Source organism: Pyxicephalus adspersus, chromosome 8 (assembly GCF_032062135.1).
Source record: "Pyxicephalus adspersus chromosome 8, UCB_Pads_2.0, whole genome shotgun sequence".
NCBI lineage: Eukaryota > Metazoa > Chordata > Amphibia > Anura > Pyxicephalidae > Pyxicephalus > Pyxicephalus adspersus.
In genome coordinates this window covers 52,357,418-52,378,860 of record NC_092865.1, presented here as the reverse complement: position 1 = coordinate 52,378,860, position 21,443 = coordinate 52,357,418, and the positions used below count along the sequence as shown (strand labels likewise).

At 39.6% G+C, this 21,443-nt stretch overlaps 1 protein-coding gene across 3 annotated transcripts in view; it reads left to right on the top strand.

The window, feature by feature from the left end:
* Positions 1–2,431: 2,431 nt before the first annotated feature.
* Positions 2,432–21,443, top strand: part of USP19 (ubiquitin specific peptidase 19) — a 37,003-nt gene continuing 17,991 nt past the window's right edge. Inside the window, exons 1-18 of one of the 3 annotated variants that reach the window (XM_072420626.1) lie at positions 2,432–2,738; positions 3,622–3,750; positions 4,420–4,556; positions 5,019–5,492; positions 8,184–8,535; positions 11,684–11,840; positions 12,247–12,318; positions 12,405–12,520; positions 13,181–13,389; positions 14,050–14,239; positions 15,176–15,309; positions 16,331–16,489; positions 17,231–17,341; positions 18,690–18,800; positions 19,043–19,144; positions 19,361–19,501; positions 20,601–20,719; positions 20,817–20,954. In XM_072420626.1, coding sequence (XP_072276727.1) covers positions 2,597–2,738; positions 3,622–3,750; positions 4,420–4,556; positions 5,019–5,492; positions 8,184–8,535; positions 11,684–11,840; positions 12,247–12,318; positions 12,405–12,520; positions 13,181–13,389; positions 14,050–14,239; positions 15,176–15,309; positions 16,331–16,489; positions 17,231–17,341; positions 18,690–18,800; positions 19,043–19,144; positions 19,361–19,501; positions 20,601–20,719; positions 20,817–20,954 — 2,993 coding nt within the window. In that variant the 5' untranslated portion in view covers positions 2,432–2,596. Of the gene's footprint in view, positions 2,739–3,621; positions 3,751–4,419; positions 4,557–5,018; positions 5,493–8,183; positions 8,536–11,683; positions 11,841–12,246; positions 12,319–12,404; positions 12,521–13,174; positions 13,390–14,049; positions 14,240–15,175; positions 15,310–16,330; positions 16,490–17,230; positions 17,342–18,689; positions 18,801–19,042; positions 19,145–19,360; positions 19,502–20,600; positions 20,720–20,816; positions 20,955–21,443 lie in introns of all 3 variants that reach the window. The other 2 variants (XM_072420625.1, XM_072420627.1) reach the window with 2 other exon arrangements.

Genomic DNA, 21,443 nt, shown 5'->3' with positions numbered 1-21,443 from the left:
GGGGGGGGGGGGGTTAATGAACCACCGCTGTACCAGTGTAGAAGAGCAGGCGGTGCCGTTTACTCGTTATAGAACAGTGCTGTGCGTACAGCACTCATTTGTTCATCTGTCACTCTTTTGTTGCTGGAAACTATCATATAAGATCATTTCCAGCTATGAAAATGTTTGTACACAGCCTTTTATGACTTATAAATCTTTAAAACTTACAAACCTGCTTCAGGCTGGAGGATAAAGAACAAAGTATATGTCTGGGCAAAATCATAAAAACCACAGTCGGTACATCTCTCCAAACTTGCCTATTTCAAGTACCAACAAATATTTGCTGTTTTTGCAAAAACAAAAAATCCAGTTAGCTTCTGACTTCCTATAATGAGCAGACACAGTGCCTCTTGTGCACAGGAATACCAGGCATTGTTTTCACCCCTGTCTGGACTACATAAACTCTTACCTCTCATCTCCATAACGAGAGCAGGTGAAATAAAACTTTCAATTGGAAATTTGCAGCATCATCTGTCGATTACAGGTTGGATTAGGAGTACTAGATTTATGGCAGAATCCACAGGTTTTTCTGTATATGTCAACCTACAGATACGTCTTGGTTATTGTGAAGGAAATCTACATGATCATAAGAATATAAACAATGTTATACAGCAGGAAATGAACCCTGCATGGCAAGAGTATTTCTTTACTCCTCATAGCTTGCACTAATTGAAAGATCTGATGAGATTGCTGAATATTCACTCAAGACCAAATAGTTCTATATGACATATATTGATAAGGCTGAATTGCACAACGAACATATGCAGGCTACGTTTTCAGTCACTGCTGCTCGCTGGGCTGCCTTTTTGCTTTGACTCCTTGCTCGGCCTATTATTTGGCTGTAATTGAACTCTTTCAGGGCATTGACAAGCAGTCTGGTGCCTTGAGCTGAAATCTATTCCCCTTTGTGCTGCACAGATGGCGACCCAGTAATCCCGAAGCCACATTTGTGTTTGTGATGATTAGACTCTGAATGGTTAATATAATACTAAAGATTATGGGGGTTGTCTCATCAACTCTGCAGCCAGCACAATGACTTCGTATTCACATATTATGTCCAATTATTGAGTTTTAAGAAATGTGCTGTTTGCAAATAGCCAATATTGACGTTCTAGATTTTGTAATATTTGGAGTGTATTGCGTCTTAACGAGGACTGGACACTTTCTATGTGCATCTGACTTACTCATTGTTTTTTTGGGGCAAAATGACAGATTGTAAGAGCGCCCTCCCCTGTTTATACCTCACACCACATTACTGTTGCAGCCTTTACTTATTTGATTAGCAAGATAGACATGTTGGACGTGTTATTGTCAGAGCAAAGGTTGAAGCTGAATTCTAGGCAGATATAAGACAGATGCAGCTATGTATTACATCTTTTTTTAATACAACAGTGTTTCTGAACATGGATGTGGAACCCTAGGGTTCCTGCGGAGGTTTCTAGGTGTTCCTTGAGCAATGAGAAATTTGTGACTCAAGTCCAAAGTGACACCAATGATCCTTTTGGCTATCTGTAAGGGTGACATTCTTCCCAATGGCTGGCAATGTAAGAGGCATCCCTACCACCACACTAATACACTGTGAGCTATGGGTATATTAGTTACTGTAGGGCTTCCTTGGAGACCTGAAAGTTATTTTAAGGATTCCCCAATGGTATAAATGTTGAGAGAGGCTGGTGTAAGTACTTGAATTTGATTTGGTGTCAGCCTTGTACTATCTTCTGTGCAGCTGAGCTTAGACTGGCACAGAAAGAAGTAGGGCACAGAGTGAGTCGGCTGTATTGCATTGCTCATGTTCTATCATGGCACATGAAGATAGAGCATTTGATCCTCGATCTGCTGCTTCTCGTTTCCAGGGCCGTGGTGTCGATTTAAAGCATTTGTGCACCTGGATTCCCAAGCTCCAAAAATTTGCTCAGCCTGCTCAGTAGCCAGTCACAAGCTGACAGTGGTATTTTATCATTACATTATATAATAAGTTGCCAGTAAAGGTAATATAATTTCAGCAGACAAGAAATTCTGGTCCTGCTGGGTTTATCTCAGGACCGGATGAACAAAAATACAAATATTTTGACAGGTTAGGTTGACCGTTCCTTATTATATAAATATGTATATATATTTCCTCTGTTCAGTCAGTGGTTTTACTGGAGGTCCGCTTTAAGCTTGAAAGCAGAAGGTACCATATAGGGCAAATATAGACAAGAGGAACCAGCACACCAGGTAAATGTTGTACAGTCATCAATGTTACGTGTGTGCCTCTCTCCTTTATGCTGTGCCACAAACATGTGTCCCAGCAAGGGAAAGCCTTTAGGTTTATACCCAGAACTGTGCTTAAACATCTTTAGCTGAAGGTTGACTATAGAAGGCAGGCATTGTTCCTGGTGGATACCCTGAACTTACCCTGTGTAATTGTCTCGCTGCAGGTTTTTTTCTTCCTTGACCGAGCGTCTACCCACAGAGAGTCGCCAAGATAGCTGGCCCAGGTAGAAAACGTCGAACCCCTGACCCAGACACTGTTACAGATCCTGGGGGCCCCTTTGCTTTCATCAAGCGGCAGAAGATGTCTCATCCTGCCGAAGGCACCGGGCACAGAAGAGCAACACGTGGAAGTGAAGATGGTGTTAACAAAAAGAAGCAGAAGGATCGCATCAACCAGGAAAGTAAGGAAGGCAAGATGGTGTCTGGAGGAGAAACCAAGAAAGGTTGGTTGAAGAAGTTTGCCAGTTTTAACTTTTCAAACTCTTTAGCATCCACATTTTTCTCCGCCTATTTAGACCTTATATAGCGGGTTCAAGGGAACCTGTACAAGTCCTACGTGTCATCATTGGATGCCCACTCCTATTTTTTATTATCCAGAAAAGTTTCTTGGCCGTTTCACTGAATAATTCCAGTATCATAGTTTATGGCTAAGCTACAACAAATACCCCCAGCTGCCAAGTGAGGGATTATCGGTTGTTGTAGCTTATTTGTAAAGTCATTTAATATTTCACACTGACTAGTAAAGCTAAGAAAAGTAGTTACTTTTTCTAGCCCAAACCTGTTAACTTTGTATCTATAAAATGCCAATGAATTACTAAAATACATTAAGGGTTGCAAATGACAGACAGATATCGTGACACAGGAGGAGAGGACGTTGCCCAAAGATCTTATAATCCAATATTTTTTCTTCTTCTCTAGCTTGTGCTGATCTTTACCAGAAAAGTCATTTACAGGGTTAGACCAATGAGCATGACCTGGCCAGTTTAGCTGCCTGCATGGGTACCATTACATTTCATTTACCTGCTTTGAGAGTGCAGAATATGCCATTCTATCCTTTTAAACCTCTAGAGCTAAAAACAGCTTTAAAGATGTCCGGCAATACCATGGTGACAACTTGTTAAAAATACAAGTGAGATTCAAGCGAGCTCCTTGTGGCTATTACTAAGCAACTGTAAACAAATGTTTGCTTCGTACTGCTACCAGACGCAGGGGCAATAAAAAAAATACTGTGCATGTAAAATACGAAGACTGCACGAATATCAGCCATGACATAACTGAATTGCTTGCTTGTCTTGATCCAATAAATCCATGCTCTTCTGTCTTCAGAAATGATGATCGATTGGAAGCAGAATTCTGGGGAAGTTATTGTTAGACTGAACCCCGGACCAGGAGCTTTAATTGTGGAAGATGTCAAAGCATCATTTACTGACACTGACTGTGTCATCAATTTCCCAGGTAAGCTTGAAAGTTTGCCAAGAGTGAAATCATTTTTTCCTACAAAACATTTACTTAAAGCAGACCTATCATGGCATTTTTTTAACCTTATATAAAAGCTATTCAGTTTATATATTGGGATAATATAATGAAGCTGGTTCAGACTAACAGAGTGAGTTTTTTTGAACATGCAAATGCACTTAGCCCTTTTTTTCTCTGAATGAAGTAAAATATCTCTGTAATTGGGTGGAAAGCAGAATATGAGACAAGTTAAAGTCACAAGATCCATTGATATTTATTCACTGAACTACCTTTGCTCTCTTTAGCATAGAATGTTCGCAAGCGCTGCTCCTGGTGTATACATCAACCCAAATTTTACGAATAAGGTATTATGCATTGATCACGGAGTAGAGTAACAGACGGCAAAAATCAATATCTACTCATTAAAAACATGCCCCAAAGTGTGTTCTAGTAGGAGACATTTCCAGTACTCCAATGGTGCCATCAGTCCAGGCAGCCTAATTAGTAGTAATGGACTTTTTATATGGAGCCAAAGACTAGTTCTCCAGTTCACCTGTGTGTGTGTGTTTGTGTGTGTATTTGTGTGTATATAATATTAATATATATTATAATTAGTGTGTCTATGCATATGTTGTTCTCTGGTATTAAGAAAATGTTTGTGTATTGCAGAGGGCAGTCAGTGGAATTGTCAGTTTCATGAAGAAATTGACGGATCCTGCAGTAAAGTCCAGTATAAAGAGAAAGGGAATTTTCTTCAACTCATTCTGCAGAAGAAAATTCCTATGAACAAATGGCCCAGCCTCCAGGTAAGATTTATCGGGGTATTATGTTGTCTGGGCTCCTTTATCTTTAAAGCCAACTCCTTGAGTTTCATGATTTGGTCATGGATGGCAAAGAAAGCTTTACAGGTAGGGTAGCTTAAGGGTGTGTCTTCACCCTTTTAACATGGGGACCCCCAAAATAACGTTCAAGTCTTCAGGGAACCCCTTTTATAATTGCTGTATCCAAAGCTCATAAGATCCAAACATGGACACCTACCTCCCTCCTTCTTTGTATATGTTTTTGCATAACCTCTACAACTTTCTGAGCTACTAACTAGATAGTGGTTCTCCATAAGCAGGAGTATCTCTCAAAATATAAGATGGTCATCAGAATTTGGCCATCTAAATCTAATTTAGGAGTTCAAAATGTAACGTGTAACCCTGTTTGAACACTGATATATACTGATATACAGTAAAAACTGATGTAAATGTTGTTACTTTTTGTAGAAAAAGAAGAAAGATGTAGTTAAAGAGCAAGGGAAGCCAGCTACAGTAAAAGAAAATGGCAAAGCGAAAGCACCTTTGAAGTTATCCACATCGGAAAAAAATCAGACGCAGCCTTCTGGGAACTCTGAAACAAAAAAATTAAAATCTGATCAAAAGAGCTCCAAACGAGGCCAGGAAGCAGTGGAGGTTCCAGCCACAGGTAAAGGCCATGTCACAAGGAAAGCTGCTGCTAGCTCAGCCCTGCCGAGTGTTCCACAGGTTAGGAAAGGTTCTCCCCAGAAACCTGTTTCTGCTGTCTCTGCACGGGATGCCAGCCCTCGGAGTCACAGAACTGTCTGCTTAGAGGATGCTACAAAGTGTGGGAACAGTAAGGGGCCAGACAAAACTTCTGATTGGATGCAGGCTGGAGAAAGCTCATTGCTAGCAAAACAAGAAAGTCCTCTCAGAGATACAGAGAATGCTGCAGGAGACGAGGTAAGAAATTTTGAATATGTGACTCTTTTTCCTAATAAAACGTGAGTCAAGCTGAAACGTTTCTATTCACGAACACACTCACTAAGCTCTATTACCCCCTAGGTGTTCTATGAACCTCTCCCTGTCTGACAATGTTTTCTTTAGGTGACATAGGGACCTGTGTAGAGAACCCTGGCACTCGGTGTTTGGGAGCACACTGTCCCAACAATAACACAATACTTGGTGATGCTGTAATAAGGGAGCTTGTTGAGATATGTTTATATGTTGACAGTGCTTTCTCCCTGTCTCACAGTTGTGCTTCTGCATTTCCACATTTGTCCCCATTTGACTTCAGTGTACATGCCTACCATTTAAGTATTGTCCAAAAAAGTTGAAACTTTTGATTTCTCCCATGCATTGGTGCGCTGCGTTGCCATTCATTCGTAATGGCATCCCAGGCAATTTCACGATGTACTGCACTGCATTTCCATGTGTGTTCAGTCCTGACAGGGAAGGCCTGTTAGTGTGGTAACTTTTGATAAAAATCCTAAATCGAGAAGGAGATTGTCCAGTCTTTGAAAAGTGTTGTCACCCTATTTCTGTTCTGCAGCGTATAATACAAATGTGATTAATAATATGTAAAACACTTAAGTTTTCTATTTTGTCATATATCTCGATGGGTTTTAAAGCAGAACTTCCCCACTGATTAGTTAGGTAAGGTGATGTGGATATAAGCTTTGTAACATTAACAATAATGCTGATTAAAAATTCCTTATCTAAGGAGAAGGGAACTAGCAAAGTTTGACACATGTGTTCTGTAGTCGCACAGTCCTGGCATTTACACACCACAGGACTGGCTAGCCTATATAGGTTAAAGAGCTGTCATAAGACTATCCCTCTAGATCTGATGGTTGTTTTGCAGCAATTTTACTTTTTAAAAAATTATTCTCTCTATCCCATACCTTCCAAATGTCACTTTTGAGAGTACAATATTAAACAAAAGTGTTGGTGTGCTGAGTTGTTACAGATGACACTTGATAAATAAAGGCCAATGTTCTATGAGCCTTCTTACTGCCTTCTACTAGTGGGCCAAGAGTACACAAGCTGTGATCTGTGTGTTGTGCCACAAAGGGAAGTCGGTAGGACCCTTGGTAAATAGTAGATGTTTACTTGAGAAGGTTGAGATTAGCAAGGATGCAGCGACTCAATGATTCTGTTTCTAAAAATGACTCCGCTACGTATTGTCCTGGATCTGGTTACCAAATGTAAGGGGGAGCTGCTTCTAAAGATAGTAACACATCATTCGCTTATGGTTACTTTTGCAGCTTCTTACAATAATTCTATATGATTAAAGGGGAACTGGGCCCATTGCACCTGAGGTGTATCCATGTCCATCATCTCTAAGTGAATGCATTTAAAGTTCTGTTATTAAAAAAAAAAAAAAAAGTAGTTATATAAACAGCTTCTCCACTTAATATATTTTGCTCATGTAGGTCTCTGTAACTGTTTCAACATCATCCCCTCTAATCACACTTTGATTTACTATTGTGCAGTCACTGCATTTAGCGATAGCTTGTGTAAGCTGAAATCATCAACCTGCACCCTTCTGCCACGATGATCTGGCCTTGTGGAATGTCACTTTAAAGGAGTGCACATACTTGCCGTCCCTTTGCCCATGCTGCTGAGACTTACACTTCTAAGAGTTCTGATCTCCAAGGTCTCCTGTAGCTCTTACTCGTTCCTTCTGTTGACTTAGACTTCACTACTCTTTTTTGCAACGAGTGGAAGTCAGCAACAGGAATCAGTACTTAGAATTTAGGAAATCGTCACTCCCGAATATAAGTTTCTGCCTTTTGTTTTGTGGAATTTTCAGCAATGGAGCACAATATAGAAACAAACTTTTGGAAAGATAACAATGTACTGTTCTTTTACAGGTGGACTAAAGCAGTCGTTGCCCACTTTTTTGGATCCATATACCTCTAAATTTACCGGCTCCGGACCGTGCATGGGGGGGGGGGGATGTCACTCAAAGGGGTAAGAAACTTCCCCACCAGAGTGACAAAATGATGCCAGAACCTGCACTCTCCCTTCGCAGGTCTCAGCCTGCAATGGGAGAGTGGGCAGGATGTGTGCAGAGACAAAACCCGCCCATCGCCCTGAGCCTGTAATCTGTGCCGTGGACATGGTCCGCGGCAATAGCCTGTGCATCCCCCCAGCGGGGTCCTTCCCCTGACCCCGCTCGGGGGCGCGCCAGCCAGACCCGTGGACCACCAAAATTTTGGCGACTGCTGGACTAAAGTGTTGCTTGGTATTTGCTTGCTATGTCATGTCTCTTGCTGCCCTTGAAAAATATCGGGGAGTCCTTGAACGGCTTTCTTTTCACGTTTTATTAGATTAGTAAGTTGGAAGTATGACTAAAGAACATTGTAACAAATTCACTAACTGTAATTGGAGGTAAAGTACCAAGATGTGTTCCACGGATTTTTTTCTGCCAATGTTTAATTATACACCGCATCTCCAATTCCCAGACCTGCCTCTTGTTCAGAGAAGGTGTCCAATACAGCTCATGATTATATAGCTGTGTTTAGGGGAAGATCTGAATACCTTGATCAGGATAGACTCGTGTGTTGGTGGTATAAATACATCTAAGATAATTTTAACTGCACATTTTATGATTTTAAGTGTATTTTTCATTTTATTTTCCTGTTGAAGGCTGCTACGAGTGACCAAGAGATGATTCCTCTTTGTGATGTGCAACCAGTGCCTCCATTGGCATCTCAATTAGTACAGCCTGAATGTTCATCAATGCCAACTAACAGGATAGAGGAGGATATGGTTCCAGAAGTGACTGTTACATATAAAAACATAGCCACTACTATTTCAGAGGAAGTCTTGGAATGTCAACAGGAAGTCCCCAAACCCCAAACGTTCCTTCATGATAAGGAAAAGATTGTGGATTCTCCAATAATTCCAGCAACGCAAGATGTCCTTCCAGACTTGGGACAAGCACCTGAAAAACTGATGGTTCCTAACAAGGCATGCAGCATGGTAGATGGCGGAGAAGGTAAATGTCAATTTGGACTAAAGGTTTTTGCAATACATTTCATCATTGTTTTTAATTTGTGGATAAGGGAATCTGAGTTCTTTCTGTTCTGGTTGTAGTTAATACATTTGTAGTAACAACTATTAGCAAGCTCAGCGTTTTCCCCACCCCTTTTTACCCTGGCACACCATCTGGCTGGTTTTGGGTGGTTACTGAAAAGTTAGGTCACAATACAGGGCTCACCACCCGCTTACAGCTTCTTTCCACCCAGCTTAAAAAAAATTTCTGTGGTAATCACGCAGGCTTACAAGTGGAACTTTATAGTTTTTGCTACGAGATGTTTTTTTTTTTTTTTTTTTTTTATTGCTGAGTAGTAAAGCATCCATCATGCAAAATTGTGAGGAAGGTGACTGCTGGCTTGCCAAGACAGATAAACCTGCATTTTGATGTGTTTTTGAAGTGCTGATGAAATGGAGAGGTTAACAGATTTCCTTTTATTTCATTGGTGCAGCGGGAGGGTCAAATCTGTTTGTTTTTTTTCCTTGCTTTGCATTAGTTTGGTCACTGTGGTTCCTACTGAGATGTATGTTTACTAAGAACTTTTTATCTCTATACGCAACACTTAAAGGGCTGGTTTTGTACCTGGCTATCTGTAGAGCTCAATAGTTGCTGCTTACTTCTAACAGTCCACCGTGAGATTTAGGACACTGAAACACATCAGGTTTCTGCTCTTGCATTGTTAGTAATTTTAAAGCAAATTGTACTTTAGATTTTATGTCTTTGTAGGGGTAAGAAAAACAAGGCTTTTCTCCTTTCTGCATTATGCCTATATAGTATAGAATTGTAAGGTTCAGTTTTCCCCCAGAACCCTTTTAGCGGGGTGCACCACCTGTTAGTTTTCAGCAACAACCAGATTGTTTTTGGGAACTAAACCCCGGGCATACTCTCCTGTCTCCGTTCCCTTGTTCGTGTTGCCATTTTTTACCTTTTCATTTGCACCATGATCTTCTTCCATCTTGATTGGCTGGGATTTTTAAAGTGGAACTGTTGTGCTGGCCGTACATTGAATGTTTAGAAAATTGAAAAATTTTAAATTGAGAGTTGCTTTTTGGACAGTTGATAAATGGCAATTGGTCAAATGAGTCAGCCCCCCACAAAAAAAATAAAAATAAAATAAATTAAATTACAGAGGTACACATACATAATACAAACTTCCCCTGTAGTGTTAGTTAAATGTTTATTTTTAAAATATGCTAATAACCTTTCTGTTGTGGAAGCACATATGGTAGAAAAATTGCCCAAAACCTTGGGAGAATGCCCCACAAAGTTCCATTTTTATTTGACCATATGTCCTAAAAGCCTAGGCATTCAGTAACATGGTATGCCCACTTGAGGTCAGCCAGTGTAATCTCTCGGTTATCCCTATATCAATGGTCACATGACAAATTGCCCTGGCTTTTGGTCACATGACCGTATTGGAGGTAAGGATTCCAGTCTTCAGTTTAGATGGCCCTCTCACTCTGTGGCATGACTCTTACTAAAACTATTTTATATTTATAAAATATAAATATTTATAAGATATATAAAAATTTATATTTTTTCCCATAGTCATTCCTTCACTGGACTTTTTGTTGCAGACTTTTCTATATCCTTCCACCAGTACATTTATCTGCCCCCCTGTCACTCTTAACTCTCATCTGAACCTTGTCATATCGCAGCTCTGGCTTGCGAGGAAAGGTTATGTTATCCCAGCCCCCAATGAGTTATCCTTTCCGATTATATTACCAGCTGCGTGGCTTTTTTGGAGTTGGCAAAAGAACACGTGTCTTCCTCTCCTTCAAAATTTGACTTGTTTCTGTACTCTAGCAAGGCTTTAGCTTGCTGTTAGGGTGTTTCCAGTGGGAGGGATAGGATTTTTTTTTTTTTGCTTGACCCTTTCTGGTAACTAGCTGGATAATGACTTGTCCCTCGACCAACAATTTGAGTGTCTGCCGTGAAGGTAATCTAAAGCAAGTGCTTATCTGTATAGCACGGGATGTTTAAGGTGACTGGCTTTGCCTTTTTTTCATGTTTACAAGCCAAATATAGGTCAATTGTGCCTTCTGGCTGACTGTCATGGTTTATACTCTGTGGAAAAAGCAGTGAGGCAGCTAATGTCCAAATGTTCTAGTAAACGGAACCTTACATGTGAAGTGTCCAATTATTAGGAACTGCTGCGATTCACTTGCTGTTGTCCTTTAATATTATAGAGCACATGTTGGCCATATGGTTATGCCTCCCATTCTTTATTTGTTTTGCCATAATGCTTGTTTATATTCTTCCTGTCACATTATAATTTCTGATGGATTTGTTAGGATCTTAGCAGTTACAAGAATCACCATTTTCATTAGGATGCAAGCCCTGATTGGCTGAAGCAGTGTAGTCACTTTGGCAGTACTTCCTCATGCTCTTGCATTATTCTTATCTTATTGGGGCCTTCTAAACAACCCCCAAATTTAGCCCTGCTTGGCAGCAAAGGGAAAATCATTTTTAATATATTCATAGTTATGAAAAATGATTCCTTCACCCTAAAGCTCTGTAGAAGAGAAAGCAAGAGAAAACTGTAAAAGATTTTCTCAGTGGTCACAGGGACAGATTAGTCAAAGATTCCTTATATTCTCTCACTTTTTGGCATGAGATGCACTCTGACTCGGACCATCAAACTAGAACCAAATATTAATGGGTTGCCATTGTCTATTTCATACAATGAAAAAATTGCCATTTGAGTACAGTGAAATTACTTTCTTAAACCAGTCTGAGATGTTTTGAGCTTTGTGTCATGGAATGTTATCTTGTTAGAAGAAGCAATCAAAAGGTGGGGCACTGTGGCCACAAAAGGATCGACAAAATTAGCAAAAATACTTAGCTGCGCTGTGAAATTTAAACAGTGCTCAGGTGCTAAAGAGCCCGAAGTTTGCCAAGAAAATGCCTCATATCACGCTAACAGCCCAAAGCATTATTACAAGCCAGGGGTAATCCGTACTTTCATATTGCTGATGTCGAGTCTGACCTCACCAATACCAGGAAATAGATGCCATGTGACCCTGTCTGACATGTAGGCTTGTAAAGGTCTGTTTATAAAAGCTCCACGTATTTACAGTGGCTAAGTATCCTTTTGTTTGATTTTTAGAAGCTGAGCCCTATGTGAACCTGACGTTTGTGAAGAATGACCACTACGAGAAGGGGAACGACGTGGTTGTAGTGCATGTTTATGTCAAGCAGATCTGCAAGGAGACATCTCGGGTGCTGTTTCGGGAACAGGATTTCACACTAATATTTAAGACTGAGTAAGGATCTGAAGCCTAAAACACATCAGTGCAGTTCTGTTCATTAAAAAACAAAGGCAATTTTTATCATTAAAGCTGGAAAAGGTTTCTCATTCTGCCTGAATTCCTAAAGGTGCAAAAGCAATGCTTTTCTTGCATGTGCTATTGGATTTGAAGAAACAAAATGTTCTAGTAGAGCCCTCAGAAATTAAACAGCCGAAAAAAAGAGGCTTTCACACTTGGTAGTTGGTTGTTTTCAATTTCTAGTGAAGTCCATGTAAAATTCAGAAAATAAAACACTGCTGTCATATTAATGTAGTTGTATTTATTACATTAGTATATTTTATAGTGCCTTACGTTTGAGTAATAAACTGGCCTTTATTTTTTGAGAGCTGAAGGAAAGTATAATCATTGTTGTGTTTTGTAGTGATGCCAACTTTCTGAGGCTCCATCCTGGTTGTGGGCCCAACCCAGTCTTCAGATGGCAAGTAAAACTCAGGTGAGATGTTGGTGTATTCTGACATATTATCTGTTAACTGTCTGCAACCTACTTTCAGCACAATGACATTTTCTTTTCTCATCTAGGAACCTCATTGAGCCAGATTTGTGCAGGTTTAACTTCACAGGCTCTCGAATTGATATCTCCCTGCAGAAGAAACAGTGCCAGAGATGGGGAGGCCTGGAAGCACCAGCCACACAAGGTCTGCACCCTGAATTCTACCTTTCATGTTAAAAAAAAAAAAGACAACAATTTGGTTGAATGAATGCCAAGTGAAATGAATGCCATCTGGCATTAAAAAAAAACTGCTATACCCTAATAGTAATGTGAAATTGCAGTACTAATTTTAATGAAAAACACTGTAGTCTTAATGGCCATCACAATATCTCATAAAAGTACTCAGGAGACAACACTAATTATGACTTGTCATTAATTGTGACATCATGATGATATTTAGGGTAATTCTGGCATCAACTAAAGGCATCCTCATGACATTGCAACCCAGGCAAAATGTTTAGCATTCCTTTCAGGCTTTGTCCGGCACCGTATCTTATGCTGTGACATCTGAGAAATGATTCACAAATAGGTCAGTTTAAGGTCCATCTGTGTATTACAAAAAAGTGTTGCCCATGTGCATAAAGATGTTTACATGGGGTTACAACTCGCCCTGTTATGTGCCCAAATGTATTCTATTACTTCTAACCTTCACTGTTCTTGTTTTTGGCCACTTAGTATTTTTGAATGTTGTAAATTTTTCTTTGCATTTTCCTTCTAACCGCCTGATTTGTATTAGTATTAAGCTTGAATAATGCACAAATGCACTGCTAAACAGAAACTGTACTTGACCATTTTTAAGGTGCAGTGGGTGGTGCAAAAGTCGCCATGCCTGCCAGCCCTGCCCCCCTTGATAAAGCACAGCCGGGAAATAACCAACATGCTTTGTCCAGCAAAGAGGAGGCCAGAGGTGTTGAGAAGGAGAAGCCTCGGGCAGAGGAGTCCAGTCTGGAAAAGGTTGCACCAAGAGCAGCAGCAGATCACGTCTCTGTAAAATCTGAACCACTACTGCCTTCTGTAGGTATCCAGAGAAGTAGAATTCAACTTTTATTTTTAACAGATATGTTTTCCTGCTACATCTGGGAAACCATTTTTTAACAGTGTTTCTTCCTGCTGTCTTCTACCTAACTAAGTTACAACCATACTGTGTTTTGCATTTGATGGCCTTAAAAAAAGGAGGCTGTGATATGGTGACCTACTGGGTTCTCTCCACCTAATGAATCAAGCAGCCTGTGTGGGAGGGAACAGATTGTGAGCAAAATAAACAAAAGTGAGATATGAAGGTGAAGAGGGGTTCTGTATTCTAGGACAGGGCTGTGAACACTATATGTAAGTTTAACAATGAGTTAGCATCCCACTGTTTTTTTGGCAGATCAGTAATTTTTCTGTATTTACAGTACTAAAACATAGGGTATGTAGTGGGGGGAAAATGTACTGAATGTTTGTATTTTGTATGATATACACCTTGATTCACTTCCGTCTTTCTCCCATCTTGCAGTAATAAGTATTGCAGTCCAGCATTGGTCAGCAGTGGTTTGCATGTTTTGAATAAACAAGGTGCATATAGGATATTCATATTTTATTATAAACTGCATTATCTTCTGCTGATTTTGTTCAGGAAATACAAAGTATAACAAGCTCCTAGGTTAACATCAGTACATTTCTTATTATTCACAGCCCAAACCAACATGCATGGTCCCTCCCATGACGCACAGTGCTATGAGCAGCGACAGTGCACAGGAGGAAGAGGAGAAAAGAGTCTGCCTGCCAGGTTTTACTGGTCTGGTTAATCTGGGAAACACTTGTTTCATGAACAGCGTTATCCAGTCTCTGTCCAACACACGGGAGCTTAGGGATTATTTCCAAGGTTAGTAACTATATGTTTGTAATTTTACTTGGCTTACAGGAATGTGGAATAATGGTTATGTTGAACCTCTTCTATAAAGTGTCTGCTAGCATTCATAAAAGCAATGTGCAAAGGAATGGTGATTGGAGAAAGGAAACTGGATGTTCTCATAATAAATGAAACCCTTGTGTATTTAGGGGTTTTAATACTTGCCTTTTCAGTGGGCAGATACTCCAGTTCTTACTAACTGTAAGGGTCACAGGTGTTGATGGTACCCAGAACATTTTGGTGTGTGGAATACCTGGTCCCTATCTTGGCATGTTTGCATTGGGGATTTGGGAATTTTGAAGGAGAGCTCAAAAATGGCAGCCAGCATACACTACCCTATAGTTACTTACCCATCGCACCTTTTATAGGCTTTTTTTGGACATCCAAATTTGAAATGAAAACATGGTTTTAATTTGGTGTTTTATCCCTTGTGGCTTTCACTACCTCAACCCCTCTGGAAAGGCTTTTCACTAAATTTTGTTGTGTGCCTTAAAAGCATTTGTAAGGTCAGGTATTGATATTGGATGAGAAGGCTTGGCTCACAGTCAGCATTTAAATTCATCCCAAAAAAGTACAGTAGGGTTGAGGTCAGGGCTCCATGCAAGTTGCTCCATTTCCTTAACACCAAACTTGTCAAGCCAATGTTGAAAGTTTGCTTTGTGTGCTTGGGCGCAGTCATGCCAGAATAGAAAACGGTTGCCACTGGAAATGCCTGAAGTTAATTCTTTGGAGAGGCGTCCACCACCTTTAACCATATTGTGAAATTTCTTGATTTTAGATTTTCTTATGCTGTTTTATTGAAAATACTTTAATTTAATATTTTAGTTTTTTTTTATATTTTGATGGGTATTTTTTTCTGATCATTTCTGCATTCTGTTTTTTTTTCCTTGTTTTTTTTTTTTTAACTAGATCACTCTTTTGAGTCAGAGATAAACTGCAACAACCCCCTAGGAACTGGTGGGCGTCTTGCAGTTAGTTTTGCTGTTTTGTTAAGAGCACTGTGGAAAGGCACACATCATGCCTTCCAGCCATCTAAACTCAAGGTAACTGAAATTTGTGTGTTTTTGTGTAAAACCTGTTTAATAATGAACCCACCTGTAAGTTTTGTTAAAAGGAGAACCTAAGGAGAAACTAAACTAAAAACGGCCAAAAAATACTTACCTACAATCCCGCAGGGCAGTCCGATCCCTCTGGGGGGTGTCCTTCATCTGGTCCCGCGTTGTCCCAGAGCCGGTGCTCCGGATGTCGTCATCTTCGTCTTTTCTTCGGGGTTCTTCATCCTACGTCACCCGACCAGCGCAAAATCGGTGACAAAGGATAAAATAAAAATGTGCAGCAAAATTTTTCCCCAAGAAAAGGCTCCTTCTGCTCATGCCCAAGATGCTTGAGCATGCCTAGCAGGAGCACCCAAGAGCCTCCGGAGATGTCTGATGTAGGTATCCCTGGAGGTTTTGCGCTCCCATTCATTCTCGCCTAGGTGATCGAGAATTAGAGGGTGGTGCTGCTGTTTTGTTTTTTTGTTTTTTGTTTTTTTTTTTAAAGGATGTTGCACAAAAAAAAAACATATTTTTTTTACCTTACATTAAAGATACACCCTTTTATGTAAAGTGAAAATTCTGAGTTTAGGTACGCTTTAAGTGATTATTTTTCTTAAACTATGCTCTGCACTTGTTTACACTGCTTGTTGTGGGGCTCCCTGCACTGGAAGCGTTAAATGCTTGCTTTTTGCCTGGGGCAAGTATAAAGCATTACTTACCCTAACCCTAAAAGCCCTTTTTACTTCTCCTTCCTTTTCAAACAAAAAGAACCCTATTTTTTTTTTTTGCTGAATTAGGCTTTAAAGCTGAATTCAGTTGCCAGTGGATTTGTATTTCTGTCCTTCCAGTCCAGGCAGAACAGGGAAACAGAGTATTTCCCAATTTCAATGTAATGTTTTTGGATAAGAATTATTGTGTTCCTTTTTTGTTTTTTAAACATTTTTTGAGTTTGAACAGTTGAAAATGTTTTACTTTATGTATTTTTACATGTGACTGGTCTTTTATAACACAAATATCCTTTGTTCAGGCAATTGTTGCAAGCAAAGCCAGCCAGTTCACAGGGTATGCCCAACATGATGCTCAGGAGTTTATGGCTTTCCTGCTGGATGGGCTTCATGAAGATCTGAACAGGATTCAGAACAAGCCATACACTGAGACTGTGGATTCTGACGGAAGGCCAGATGAGGTACAGACAATACTCTCACTTTATTTTGGAACTTATGATCCTTATTAATGAATGTAATTGTTTAATATTGTGCTTTTACTAGAAATGTGGTAAAAAGAATACAGTAATCATGCAGGCTTTTATTAACACCTGGTCAGTTGTTAAAAAATTGACAATGTTAGTTTCCGGCAGATGCTGGTGAGTTACTACCAAACTGTTTCTTGCATCTGTTAGTGAGTTGAGAACAAAGTTCTGCAGATGTGACATTCAGTACTATGGTATCCTATACTACTGCTTACTTGGAGTGGGAAACTTCAAGGTGGAGGGAAACAGGGAAGCTACTCATGGGACAACTTAATGCTTGAGATAGTAAATGTTTGTAAGAACCCAGTGGATGACTTGGTCCAACATACACAGGAACATAAGGGTGGGGGGGGTGGCAATGAATCTGATGCCATTCACTACAGCACATCAGTACAGCTGTTTAAGTTGTAACATAATTATTTGTTCCTCAGATCTAAAGGGGATTCTTTACATTCAGGCCTTGGAGAAGGGGATTCAGTAATTCTCAATACGTTTACTATTGCTTTATTAAAGATGATCATTTGTAGCTAACAGACTTGTTGATCAGACAAACTGCTGATAACTGAAGATTTTGGATGTACTGATCTTTCTATCTACTAAGGGCAGGCATCCACACATCCAAAGATATTCATGTTAGCAGAATCTACTTACTAATTTAAATTTTTTGTTTTCTGTCAGGAGGTTGCTGATGAAGCCTGGCTGCGGCATAAAATGAGGAATGACTCTTTTGTGGTTGACCTGTTCCAGGGCCAGTATAAGTCTAAGCTAGTTTGTCCTGTTTGTGCTAAGGTGGGTATGTGCAGTGGTTGGCATCCCTGTGTGACCTGTATCAGCTGCTTTTTTGTTTAAATATGTTTATTTTGATTTTTTTTATTTGTTAAAAAAAAACTCCTTTGTCTTTTCATTACTTACCTGATTTTATTTAGTGACCCCCCCCCCCCCCCCAACCAACCAGATGCATCCTGGCTGGTAGGTGGCACCGACTGAGGGTGCTGTATCTGGCTTCCTGTTAACTGGAAATTTTGGTAATGCCCACATGAGATGCTGAGTGTGCTTTAATTTCAACAAATGAAAGGAGCAAGTTAAGGTAGTAGGCCTAGAGCTGCAAAGGCTGAATCTGTATTGTGAATGGGAGGAATCTGTGAAGGTAAAACTACCAAATCTTCCAGTCAAAAATAATTTTTCTGTAGCTCCAGTCCTTCGATTTAGACACATCACCCAGTACAAGCCTTTCTGGGCAAGAGACCTGATTTGCCTCTACTGCACTTAGGTAATATTTTACTGGTCTTGTTCTTCCCCCTACCTGTGATTAGAGGTGCAAAGGAGAAGTATTTTTCAGGATCTTTCCCTCTCTTTTCCCCTTTTTTAATATATAGGCTATGAAGCACATTACATCTGGCTGCTTTTACTGATTTAAAAGGTTGCTACTAAGTCAGAATTGGGTAATTGCATTGCTTGTAATTACTTTTAATACCTGTATAATTTACAGCATTCGGTTGTCCTTTATATCTGTTGAGTTCAGCTTTAATACACATCTTAGGTTAACTGAACAATCACTATAATCTATCTTTTTGAACCCATATACCCTTAGCTGGCATTTGCTGGTGCCAGACATTCCATAGTCTTGATGGACTCCCTTTTGATTTGCATACAAAAATACTGTTCTTGGAAAGCTTTAGATATGTTATTATGTTGGGAAGGGCTCTTATCTTAAATCAACATTTAAATGGTGATGTTTTTTCATGCAGCACAATTTCGTCCTTCATGCTGGTATTGTCCCAAAAGGTTTTTATTTATTTTTTTCTGTGACCCCCTAGATCTATTTTTTACACCTGCATAAAAAATGCTTCCCCTAAACATTTTTTTCATAGGGATAATGTTTCTTCAGCTTTAGATATTGGCACTTGAGCACCATTGAGGGTAAAAATGGGTTTTAGTTTGCAGAGTCTACTGCAATGGTAGTGTATCTGTTTAATACTGTCTGATTCAATTAGTGTATTTATTGAGACCATATTAAGTATATTTAAGAATAGTCATGCAGTCTGATACATATACATTGTTATGGTTTGTTGTTTTGGTTAGAATAGAAGAATGTAGGAGACTTTGAATTGCTAACAAACATTTTTGTTTCAAACAGGTGTCTATTACATTTGATCCCTTCCTGTACCTTCCAGTGCCCTTACCCCAGAAACAGAAGGTCCTTACTGTCTACTATTTTGCAAAAGAGCCGCATAAGAAACCTATTAAGGTGAGCATGTTCAGAAACACTGCTTTGGTAATAAAGTTTATCTGGTATTGGGAGTGTGGAGAGCCATTCCATGCATGAAATTTTTACAACCAGTTTACCAAGACCTTAAGTCATCCCTCCTGGTATTAGGCATTGCTGCCCTAAGTTATTGGACTTTATATTTTTAGAATATTGGCCCATTTATATTTGTTAAATGCATTATATATGCAAGATAATGGCATAGTCTAACCACTTCTGTTTAGTTTTTGGTCAGCATCAGTAAAGAGAACTCCAGTGCTTCAGATGTTCTCGAGTCCATCTCCCAGAGTGTGAGAATCAAGGTGGAAAACCTGAGGTTAGCAGAGGTAAGACTTTTGGTGTGTACAGTCTAAAGTTGGCAACACACAGTACAATGTGTGGCAATTTTTAGGTTGCTTGCATATTAGAAGCTTTGTTTGTACATTGTTAAAGATTTATTAGAGAGTTAATGTGTTTTCTTGGGTATAATATTGGGACTAAGCACGCTGGTAAATGCATTCGTTGCTCTTATATTACATGCATTGTGTTTTCTCATTTCTTAGGTAGCGAAACATCGTTTCCACCGCATGTTCAGGCCATCTTGCTCTTTAGACTCTGTCTCCCCATCAGATGTACTCTTGTGTTTTGAGGTTCTGTCCCCAGAGCTTGCCAAGGAGCGTGTTCTCGTTCTGCAAGTCCAGCAGGTGCACTATGTTTTTTACTCTTCCCTGTAATGTACAATTGCATGCATGACCAACTAAAGCACCACAAAATAAGACTACACAAGAGGAGAGCATAAGCCCTCTTGTATTTTTCTGATATAGTACCACAGTCTATTGTAATCACAGTGTAACTTTATCTAGCAGCCAATCCAAAGCTTTTTATAGGGCTAATATGCTACCAGAAGTGTCTTCAATCTGTTACTTGCTGTTACATCAGCAAGTTTCTGCTTCTTTCTCTTTACCTCTGAGCACTTCTCTCACAAGACCAAAAGTCTTTTGAAGCTTGCATAAGCTCATATGTACAGGTAAGCAAGAGCAGAGCACTTCTTGCAAGGCACAACCATGCAAATCACAACAATTGGCAACCCGTTGTTGCTTTTTGGTAATTCATCTTATTCTGTACCTCTTTATAAAGATATATTAATTGAGTAGCAGAAAGTAGCAGTGCTTAAATGTAAAATATGTATCCCTTATTTGTATTAAAGGATAAACCCAGGAAGATTTTAAAGTAATCTTACCCATACTCTCACATAAGTTTAGTGTGCTCTGCGAACTGTATGCCGTTTACTCTGCTTTGCTTTGTTAGTCTCAAAAGCAGTTACACCTTGTACACAGTGTGCATGCTCTATACACTAAATTAGACAGATCTAATTCTGTGCATTGTTTTCTATTCTCAGAACTACCTTCTGTTTGAATAAGAAATTATCAGCGTATTACAACTTCTGCACTCTGTACAATGTGCTGGGTGTAATTAAAGCTTGCACTGCATAATTCTGTATAATCAGAACTATTCAACTGTACACTGTGCTGGTTGTGATGTTTTCTAGACTATGTACTTTGTACATTGTGCTGGATGCAATTTTCTACAGTCTGTCCCATTATGTACTGTTTTTGCACAAGATTGCTTGACTCCTTACCAATTAATTTAAAATGCTGTGCTCTTCCTCAGAATAGTACATAATGATAACTCTGTGTTTTCATGGATCTTCCCAAATAGTTATTTGAAGACAAGATGTGTATTAAAGAAATGCTCTGATACATTAGACATAGGCACATACTAATCTTTGTCCACTCTATGCAGCGTCCACAGGTTCCTAGCATCACAATTACCAAATGTTCTGCATGTCAGAAGAAACAGTTGTCTGAAGAGGAGAAATTAAAGCGGTGTACCAGGTGCTATCGAGTTGGATATTGCAACCAGTAAGTGACTTGTCTGTCTTTATGTTATCATAGAGATTACCTCTTTGGTAACAACTTTTGCACAGATCATTTTAATTGTTATTCTCTGTCGTCCTAGGGTATGCCAGAAAACTCACTGGCCTGAACACAAAATAGCCTGCCGACCTGAAAATATTGGGTATCCATTCTTAATTAGTGTCCCTGAGTCGCGTCTGACATATGCCCGCCTGGCACAGCTTCTTGAGGGTTATGCAAGGTAAATTTTCTTTAAATGTAACAGGCTGTTTTATCCTGTAGCTGTAACAGTAAATTAGATGTTTACTAAGATTTTTTTAGTTACATTTGAAATATTTATACTCCCATTTGATTCAAGTAATAAATTGCATATATGTATTTGTCATCACTCATGAGGCATGAGTGTCATGAATGGAATCTGAATTGTGATCTATACTTCAAAGAATCCCTTGTTTCTATTTAACACCTAGACCATTTATCCGTGCGCTCCTTCGCCCGTTTTTACCCTATTTTCTGTTGTGTTCTGAATTTTGTGTCTGAGCTTTATACTGCTTTAGAGAGGGAGCTGCCAAGCCACCTCATACCCTGTAGAATCAAGTTATTAGAGAGGAGGAGTGCTGCAAAAGTCAATGTGAGTTTATGCGGTTGGCTTTAGCCCCCTCCGGAGTCTGATTGCTTAGGTGCCTCCCTAATTAGAACCGATATGGTTTATTCACATGCAACCTGAGGA